This window comes from Aulonocara sp. 'chitande type north' Nkhata Bay, linkage group LG6 (assembly GCF_057382095.1).
Source record: "Aulonocara sp. 'chitande type north' Nkhata Bay isolate Kocher_YH1m ecotype deep benthic linkage group LG6, A_spYH_male_GT1.1, whole genome shotgun sequence".
Classification (NCBI taxonomy): domain Eukaryota; kingdom Metazoa; phylum Chordata; class Actinopteri; order Cichliformes; family Cichlidae; genus Aulonocara; species Aulonocara sp. 'chitande type north' Nkhata Bay.
Window position 1 is genome coordinate 6,713,703 of NC_141349.1, and position 10,247 is coordinate 6,723,949.

Genomic DNA, 10,247 nt, shown 5'->3' on the forward strand with positions numbered 1-10,247 from the left:
CCCTCCCTTCTCCCCTTCCCCGATCACCGCCTCTTATGATCGATATCGTGTGATGCTCGCTGTGTTTACGTTCCCACGAGTGACCATGTGGTGTCTCCTCTTCTGGGACCAAGAAAGGGAAAAAAGTCTCCTGCTTCCCCCTCGCCATATGGCCCCGGAGGGCCCATACCGTTACAGGTCCTTATACATGCTTCCAGTTGAGTGTAGATGGAGCCCAGTGGACAGAGGCACATAGAGATGTGCGCTTCAGGCCGGAGAAGGGAGGGAGGGAAGCAGGGAAATAAACGTCGTTTTCTGGATATGCAGGGGAGGGGGAAGTTAGTGGCAGATGGCTTGTAAGGGTCTGTCCGCGTCTGAAGGCGTGTCGTGGTCCTTCACTGAAGACCCCCTTCCTCCTTCCCCCCTGCATTCACAATCAATGGAAATTAAAGCGCAGAGAATGGATGAATAGTCAGACCCCGAGTCACCCTTTTTTGTTTGACGCAGCTACTGGTGGGCAGGAGTTAAACTACAGCAGCCCCCTACAGTAGCACTTTGGTTAAACAGCCAGCACCATCTTTTCGATGGACAGTGTCCTAATTGTGTTCTCTGTTTTTTCTGTTTTATTTTTGGTTGTTGGGGCGCGGGGGGGGGGGGTGTCTACTTTTCTGGTTTTGAGTGTAGAGTGTAGAAACTCAACACTTCACTCCAGGTGAAGTGCAGCACAGCGGCCAAGGTATTAACAGTAAATAGCCCTTCAGTTAAAGTTTCTGATAACGGACATTATGGGGGTTCAATATAGCCTGAAAACGTGTCTGTGTAATTTTACCATGTCGGTACCAAAAGTTAAAGGTATTGCACCCAGATGCACCCTCCAATCCCCTCCCCCAAGGACGGATGAAGTCTCCCCTATCCCTGAGTGTAATTGATTTTCTTGTCTCAACCGGCTTAATTGTGATGGTCATGGTTCAGCCGGAGTTTACTTTGAGAAAGAGTCGAGAGTTGAGGTTTATCAATAGAGGAGGACTTTTTGTTTGATTGTTGCCCATGAAATAATACGTAACACTGTTATGTGACGTATGAAGTGAAGGTAATTGTGGGGGAACGTAACACTTTTTCATGGGGGAGGGCTCCTCTGACAGCCGGTGTGTAGGACGGACCGTGGCAGCAGGTAACGAAGTCGGAGAGAGGCGCCAGAAAACAATAGTCGTGACGTACATATCTCAACACAGTGACGCAATGTACGTGCGCTAGCCCGCGCGTGCAGTTCCAGTAGACCCCATTATACAGCAGAAAAATCACACATCTAATGAACAACCTAATTAAGCAACACCCCTCACCACACCCCCCGTCCTCCCACTCCTTATTCATATGCGCACCACATAAGATTTTGGACGAAGCACAGTTTTCCCTTTTCATACTAGGATATATATATATATATATATATATATATATATATATATATATATATATATATATATATATATATATATATATATATATATATATATATATACATATACTTAATGACAAATGAAGTCTGTGTGTGAGCGTGTGTACGCGCCCAGGGAGAGTATTGTGTGTTAGATGTGTGCGCGCACGCTCAGCCAAGTGAGGCGTACACGCGCTGTTATTGAGGAGAAGAGAGCAGGTGCTGGTCGAATTACCATACAGCTGAGGGGGGGAGAGAGAGAGAGCAAACTTATTCCTCCACCACACACAACAACAAAAGTTCCCCCTTATGTTGGCCACGCGAGCGACTACGGTGCGCGCGCGCCTCTGTGCACGCACACACACTGCCACCTATAAGCACCCAAACACGGTCTCTTTTTTTCATCCTAGTGTGAAGAAAGAGAAGAAGGCGAGAGCAAAGTAGAAAAGCAGGAGTCCAGCCCCTCATGTCGTTTACCTCATTGCGCAGCTCTGCCAAGGAATGTTTTCTTCAGTCTTTTCAGTCAATTCAAAGCATCAAATTCTTCCCACAGATACAAATACCAAAATTTAGAGCGTGTGTGTATGCTGAGAAAGAAGGGGAGAAGGAAGAGGAGAAAAGGGGGGAGGTGGGCTGAAAAACAATTAACTGAGTCAGAGTTTGACCAGGAAACGCTTTTTCTTTCTTTTTGGGGGAGATTTTTGAATCAGCTTCACACTGTTAATTGGCACTGCATCCAAAACATCTTAGGACGCCCACAACAAAGGAGCTGGTGCAGTGATGCAACAGCTGGATGGATCAATTCAGCCGCATGTCGTCCACAGCGCAGGGGGAAATCTGGCAGCTGTACGATGCTGAAAACTTTTAAAAGGTGTATAGAACATATCCATATTACCGCTTTAACACCTTTAGTTTGTTTTTCATATATAGGAGAGGGTCTGTGATGTCAAAAGACCAACAACCAAAAGTCAGCCCAATTCTTTTTCTTCTTCTTATGTCTTCTTAACCGCTTGAATGTTAAGTTTTCCTGTTTAGTGTTAGCAGAAAACATGTATTAATTAATCTTGTCTCCCGTCTTGTCCTGTGTAGGAGTCTTACAGAAGTTTTCACTTCTTAAATACTTCCACACAACCTTATTTGAGCTCGGGTATTAACACTGTATGAGAGGTTACAGGAGGAATAAGGAGGATGGTGGTGGGGTACTTGTATGGGATCCCATTGTAGAGAGCCAAGCCAGATTGGGAGGTGTAGTCGGGCAGCAGGAGGAGGGGTCCATTTGCATGCTATTACCATAGCATGTGTCAGGCCGTATATAACAGGCTGCAGGCGGCCTTGGCTGTAGACAGACGCACAGTTCACAGTGAGGAAAGACATCAGGCAGTAGAAAGAAGCATGTTGGACCAGTGACAAATCTGTCCTTGGGTTAGACCAAGACCTTCACACACAAAACAAAAAAAGCTTCGCCCTAACATTCTTGCTGTAACAAACAAGGAACACTTCGCTTTTTCCTCTTTACGCACTGGATTATAACTGAACTTCGAGGACTGCTTTTCTTTTTCAACACAGCGCAGAAGTTTACTCCATTTGTTTTGTGATTTTATTTTTTAAGGTTTGGGATTTATCCTTTGTCTTTTTGTGCCTCGGGACATGAGTGAAAACGGCGTGGCTGATATCCACAGCAGTTGATGAGAAAACCCTGTGAGGCGACAGAAACGTGCTCAATGTATCTTCCTCAGACGGACTGAACAGGAGGAGGCACCCTGACGACAAGCCCAAGACTTTTTACTCTATTTATTTACTATTTATTATGTATTTATTTAATATGGGGCGCGTCATCCTGCTGACTCTTGCCGTCATGTCCATGTTGCTGTGCCAGGTAAGCTTCTAAATCAAACATTTTCCCTCCAAACAATGAACCATCACCCTCCCCCTGCCTCCCCTGCCCTCCCATCACAACACGCACTCTCACACAAGCGGTACTGTGTGTGCACTTGATGATAATAAGCCGCTTTCCTCCGCAGGGGTTTTGCTCGGGAGTTTTTGAGCTGAAGTTGCAGGAGTTTCTGAACAAGAAGGGAGTACAAGGCAACAAAAACTGCTGTAAAGGAGGTCTGGCTTCGTCTTTCCAGCAGCAGTGCGAGTGTAAGACCTTCTTCAGGATCTGTCTCAAGCACTATCAACCCAACGCTTCCCCAGAGCCCCCGTGCACCTACGGCGGCGCTGTGACACCCGTCCTCGGCTCCAATTCATTCCAGGTCCCAGATGCCATCCCGGAGAGTTCGTTCACCAACCCCATCAGGATTAACTTCGGCTTCACGTGGCCGGTAAATACAACCATTCATGTAGAGTAGGAGTTAAGGCTGAGAAATCGCGCCAATTCTTGTAAATGCGTGCGTGAAAAGAGCACCTTTTCCCCTGCGCACAACTTGAAGGCTCAGAGAGCACACAAAGTTTACAGGTATTTAGTTTCATCGGATCAGGTTAGGCAGTTTGCATTCAGCACATTGAGTGTATGGCACAATCGCCTCGGGCCTTTACTTGATGTTATCGCCACATCTCCGCTGGCCACCTGTCTCATGAAGCCATTTGTGTTCCCAGGGGACCTTCTCGCTGATCATTGAAGCATTACACGCCGATTCCAAAGACGACCTCTCCACGGGTAGGAACTAAATCTCACATTTCAGTGTTGTTGTTGTTTTCACATTTACACACTTTCTCCTCCTCATCTTGTACTTCTACATGCACATTTCAGAGAACCCAGACCGGGTTATCAGCACCATGACCACCCAGAGGCATCTGACTGTGGGAGAGGAATGGTCCCAGGACCTGCACACCGGGGGAAGGACCGAACTCAAGTACTCCTATCGATTCGTGTGCGATGAGCACTACTACGGGGACGGCTGTTCAGTGTTCTGCCGGCCGAGAGATGACGCCTTCGGCCACTTCACCTGTGGAGAGCGCGGGGAGATTGTGTGCGACGCCGGGTGGAAGGGGCAGTACTGCACTGAACGTGAGCTGCAGAGATTTTTCCCGTTATAGAATAAAATATTTAGATTAGACGAGAGACAAAAAAACACAGAAAGGAAAAGAAGTTAGAGGTAAAGAAATCCGTTTAAAAGGAAATCGTTTAAAAAGGATAGATTTAAAACCAATTTGAATGTTTTTTTAGTGAAGGTAAAGTTCAAAAAGTTTTTATTTCCATGTATCTATAGTCAAGTTCTCTGAGTGCCGTTAGAAGGCAATTTAGGGCGTAAACACCACGCGCACCCCCTCCTCTCTCCTACCCCCCCACCCCCCACCCCACTCCACCCCACACACACACACACATACATACACATACACACACACACGACCACTTGATTTATTCTAAGGAAAGTTTTTGAGAATAATCTCACGCGTGCCATAAATTTACATGCTACCTTCCGATTCGTTACTCTCGAAGTGGGCCGGTCGGTGATTGGCTGAGTTGGGGGAGGTATTGTTTGAAGTGGGCAGCTGCCGGCAGAGAGGAGACAATGGAGCAGCTGTCGCGCACTGGCAACACACTCGCCAGCTGTCCACTCTTATCTACCCCAATCCGAGACATTAAGGGGAGTATGTGTGTGTATGTGTGTGTGTACACACACAGAATGAATAAAAGAGTTCTGACCCGCAGTGAAGAAGAAAAAAAAGAGGGTGGTGGGCTGAGGGTCTCTGTGTGTGTGAGTGCGTGTGTGCACTCTGGGGCACACACGCATGCACACACTCCCTCCTTTGTCTCTGCACTATGTTAAGCAGAAAAATCTTCCATGATGACAAGCTAATGGGTTCAGAATCCACTGCTTTACTTCATTTTAATTACTTTCTTTGGATTTTTTAATCTTTAAAAGCAAATCTTAAAAACAAGTTGCCTCAATGTTTCTAAAAAGCATACTCTTGTTTTCCTGTACAGCGATTTGTCTGCCAGGATGTGATGAAGAGCATGGGTTCTGCGAGAAACCCGGGGAGTGCAAGTAAGTTTTCTCCACAAGTTCACTGGGGCATTAATTAATTAGTGGATTGCGTGAAGTAATGTGAGTGGAGTGACCGGTGTTCCCTCCTAATTGGACAACAACAGGTGCAGAGTGGGATTCAAAGGGCGCTACTGCGATGAGTGCATTCGTTATCCGGGCTGCCTCCATGGGACCTGCCAGCAGCCCTGGCAGTGCAACTGCCAGGAGGGCTGGGGTGGACTCTTCTGCAACCAAGGTAAGGAAAGAGTCTGGGAAGTAGGGACAGAGAGAGAAGTGGTTTTGTTGGATGAAGGAAGCCACAACACGTAGGGTACAGCAACGATTGCTTAGACGTTTTCCAGATATCTAGGCTGCATCACAATTTTAAAAAACAAACAAATAAAAAAAACTATTTGAAATGTATTTGAAACAAAAATCTGGTTATGTGCAGCTTAGACTTAGATTTCATGAACAGGAAGATAACAAATTAATGCTTAAACAACTTACAAATGCCCTGCTTATTTGGTGGAAAGGTGACAAAATGTGGACAACTTGTTCTTGAAGGCAAGTTTTCCATCACTGGTTTGTCATTTATTCAAACCACAAACTTGGTTTCAAACAAGCCAGTAAAAAGGTAGACTGAAGCGAAAGAGCATCAACACTCCAGTAACAGAGCAGCAGTTGTTTCAGCAAAGACAGGAGGCAAGGAAACAAAAAACCACTGGCAGAAGAGAAACAGTCAAGTGTGCCTGAGGACAAAAGCGCATACTGTCGCCGCTGCTGCTGTCCCGCCATGTGTTATGCTCTGGCTAATCCACATGTGCTGCTGTGTTTTTTCCAGATCTCAACTACTGCACTCACCACAAGCCCTGCATGAATGGAGCCACTTGTAGCAACACTGGCCAGGGCAGCTACACCTGTTCCTGCAGGCCTGGCTTCACTGGGGCCAGCTGTGAGATTCGGGTCAACGAATGTGCTGGAAACCCCTGCCGCAATGGAGGAAGTTGCACTGTGAGTGCTCGTGGGTCTTCTTAAATGAACTTGGAATAAGAATAGAGACATCTTGTTAACTGCGGCTCAGCACCAGTGATGCCTGAATGCATCAGCCTTCATTCCTTCTCATCTATCTTTTCTGTTTTCGATCATTCTTCAATTATATTAAACCTAAAAAAAATCAAGACATACAGCATGCAGCAAGCTGGAAATGCTGCAGATGCAGCACCACACAGATCTTGATGTCAAGTCTGTTCTATTTTTTCCCACAGGATTTGGAAAACACATATACCTGCACTTGCCCTCACGGTTTCTATGGCAACAACTGCGAGCTAAGCGCCATGACGTGTGCTGATGGGCCTTGCTCCAATGGAGGCCGCTGTACTGACAACCCTGACGGAGGCTACTTCTGCCAGTGCCCCACGGGGTATGCAGGGTTCAACTGTGAGAAGAAGATTGACCACTGCACCTCCAGCCCCTGCTCCAATGGTAAGTACAAACAGAATAAGGGTTTGGTCTTTGAGATGCTCAGTCTGCACGAACTGAACACTCATTCATTCATGACTTCATCTCTATTCTCAGGTGCACGCTGTGTGGATCTCGTGAACTCCTACTTGTGTCAGTGTCCAGACGGCTTCACCGGCCAGAACTGTGACCACACTGGTGATGAGTGTTCTTCGTATCCTTGCCAGAATGGTGGCACGTGCCAGGAAGGTCCTGATGGCTACATCTGCACTTGTCCCCCGGGATACACGGGTCGCAACTGCAGCTCCCCGATCAGCCGCTGCGAGCACAACCCCTGCCACAACGGTGCCACCTGCCACGAGAGAAACAACCGTTATGTCTGTGCCTGTGCTCATGGATACGGTGGCAGAAACTGTCAGTTCTTGCTTCCAGAGCACGCTGCCATCCGGGGGTCAGAAGTTCCCTGGATGGCCATTGGTTCCGGGGTGGTGCTGGTGCTGCTGCTGTTGGCAGGCTCTGCTGTTCTGGTTGGCTTTTTGCAATCAAAAGTCCAGCATGTCGGCCAAGTAGAAACTGTAGGCGAAGCAGAGACAATAAATAACCTTACTAACAACTGTCACCGTAGTGACAGGGACCTGGCCATCAGTGTGATGCCGATGCCAGGTGTCAAAAACATCAACAAGAAGATGGACTTCTGCAGCGGGGACCCTGATGAAGGATCTCCACCAGGGAGGAGCAGCTACAAGAGCCGCCATCTGCCTGCAGATTACAAGCTCGTACACGAGGTCAACTACGAGCAGGCGGCCAAGGAGGCCATGCTGGAGGCGGCCTGCGAGGACAAGGACTCATTTGAGTTTGAGGAGAAGCGCAGCAAACGTTTAAAAAGGTAAATAACTGACGCTATAAACGTCTGTCAAACACAAAATCAGACTGTGGATGTCCACAAATCTAACGTGTTTTCTCACCTTCCTACAGCGATGCATCAGAAAAGAAAGCCCCAGAAATGTCTGCATGTGCGGACACCAAGTACAAATCTGTGTTTGTGATGTCAGAGGAGAAGGACGAATGTATAATTGCAACTGAGGTGAGTTCTACTTTGTTGACCCTTAGCCAGAGATACGATTTCTGCGGTCATTTGGAATTTAAAAGAACAAAAACTAAAATTTTCTGTCTTTTTGGTGTGTTTCCCCAGGTGTAAGAAGCCACCAATGGGCTGCCCGTTGTTCATTTACTCTATAGGAGAGTTTTTATGCTCCTTCAGATGCTGCTCTAAACCTAGGGGGAGGTGTCCCGCCTTGAGACTGCTGCTGATACGTTTAACTGATATTCAGAGTGAGCTGGTTCTCTACTGGAAACTAAGCGCAGGCAGTGGCGGCCTGTGGGATTAGAACTGGCAGGGTAAAAAAAAAAGTTTACAGTTCAAAGTAAACTGCTTCTTAGCTTTCTGTTCTGCCTGTTAACAGGGAGTGGGGTTTTTGTAAAAAATAAGAAAAAAAGAAGAAGAAAAAAAAGAAAATATAAATGAACGCTGTCCCGTAGCGATGATATACGAGTTTTGTTTTGCAACATTTGCACCCAGGCCTTTTCTCTAACCCACACGCCGTTGCTGAGCGCAGGAACTGCATCAAACGGTGGATGTTTGGCCATACTGGCCTGTTCTTCACAAGGCTGTTCTCGTGGGCTGTGCGCCCATCACTGCACCTGTGAAGACTGTATGTATACTTGATCACTGTGTTAACTGAAGTGCATTTTCTTCCCTAAGCCCTCCAAACCATTTTATGACATAGTATTGTTCAGTTCTTTTCTTCTTTGGGATATGAAAACTTTGTGTCGATTAAAAGAAAAAGAAAGTTGCTTTTTGATACTGATTTTGTAAAATAAATAAAGAAAAAAAACAAGTTATGATTTAAAATTATGATTTAATTTAAGTTAATTTAATGATTTTGTGTTATTTTTATTTTGTATTATATACTTGTGATGTTTGTTATGATTATTTAAGTTGCTTTTTTTAATGATATTTGCAAAGGCACTTCAGGTCAATGGGATGGTTTTTCTTTGTTTTGTTTTTTTAAGAAAATGTTATTTAAGAGGGATTGTACTGTACAAATTGTTATGTTACCCTTTCCTTTACCGTATTTGAATGAAGGAATTAGCCAAGACTATTTTTCCAAATAAATATTGCTAAATGTGAACATTTGATTGCGTCCAACTTTTGTTTTGTCCATCTGCAAGCACTCTGAAAAACACTTCTTTAGGGGTCTGTGAGCAAAGTTAATCAGTAACATCTGTTGTCTTCCCCTTGCGACCCCATAGTGGGCTTTTCTATGCCGACACTGTTGGCTACTGCCAGAAGTTGAAAGTGTCTCCCTGGAGATGAGAGAGGGGGCCCTATTCATAAAAAACAATACCCCTACGCTAGATTTACCACTCCTGTTTCTCCTCCTAAAGACCAAGTCAGGTAATTCACGGCTCTGAAATTCACCTACTGGACCACTTTAGGTTTGGTTTTCAAACCTTGACTTCCTGTTGCCAGAGAAAAAGCTATTAAAAAACAAACAAACAGCAAAGTTCGGTCACATCTGAACATAAAAGTCATACAGTATAAAATCAGTTCCTCGGAGTTCTCTTTCTTAATTGCCCCACAAAGATACAGATTGTGTTTGGACACAAATAACTGTAAATCATCAGGGCGGTAGAGTTTGTCCTTTGGAGGGGTTTATAAACCCACGGCCTTATGGGAACAGACTTCAGCAGACAATGATGGAATTGACAATGGGGCACACAAAAGGCCACCCTTGGGAGAACCTGCGTGTCCCTCGGCATGCTGGGAGAAAGAGAGTAACAGGAACAGATGTTGTTGAGTAACAGATGCCTTCTGGCCAGAGTTCAGCCACAACCAGCCAGACCTTCAAAGGAGCAGCAGTAAAAGGAAAAAAAAAACCGATTATCTATGGGCCTTCAAGAAACAACAGCTTTTGCATTGTCTTCCTTTCTGATAAATTTGTTGGGATTTTTGAGAAATGGGCAACACAAGAGAGAACCTAAGAGGACTTTTGTGCACAGTGAGGAATACAAAGACACTACAGCACTCAATCAGCAGCCTGAGAAATTCAATGTTTTCATATTTAGCTTCAGCTATGTAAAACTCACAGAGCAAGAGTGATAAAGCCTTATAAAAAAGAAACAATTTAAACTAAAAACACGTTTTTAAACTGAGCAACCACAGTGATACACCAGTGTCTTTCTGAAGACATACTTATTATTATTTTATCCCCTGCTGAATATGTAAATTTGCCCACTTCCAAAGACATGAAAAGTCTCTAACTTTTATGACAGTTTCATTTTAATGGAGAGAGACAGAATATCGACCACAACCCCCCAAAACGCATTACATAAAAGCTTTAAAT

General features: G+C 45.3%; 1 protein-coding gene across 1 annotated transcript; it reads left to right on the forward strand.

Annotated features, from left to right (window-relative positions):
- Positions 1–2,766: 2,766 nt before the first annotated feature.
- Positions 2,767–9,117, forward strand: dla (deltaA). The gene is made up of 11 exons (XM_086294793.1): positions 2,767–3,287; positions 3,433–3,735; positions 4,010–4,070; positions 4,164–4,421; positions 5,343–5,403; positions 5,508–5,638; positions 6,224–6,393; positions 6,648–6,864; positions 6,958–7,726; positions 7,816–7,924; positions 8,033–9,117. The coding sequence occupies exons 1-11, from the start codon at positions 3,219–3,221 to the stop codon at positions 8,036–8,038; spliced, it is 2,154 nt and encodes a 717-aa protein (XP_086150919.1). The 5' UTR covers positions 2,767–3,218; the 3' UTR covers positions 8,039–9,117.
- The last annotated feature ends 1,130 nt before the right edge of the window (positions 9,118–10,247 follow it).

What these genes read in the sequence shown, in the direction of transcription:
- dla (XM_086294793.1), top strand. Translation starts at nt 3,219, where the DNA reads ATGTATTTATTTAATATGGGGCGCGTCATCCTGCTGACTCTTGCCGTC. An exon ending in GGGGCAGTACTGCACTGAAC is followed by an intron (nt 4,422 to 5,342) that starts GTGAGCTGCAGA and finishes TTTCCTGTACAG; the next exon opens with CGATTTGTCTGCCAGGATGT. An exon ending in GAGAAACCCGGGGAGTGCAA is followed by an intron (nt 5,404 to 5,507) that starts GTAAGTTTTCTC and finishes GGACAACAACAG; the next exon opens with GTGCAGAGTGGGATTCAAAG.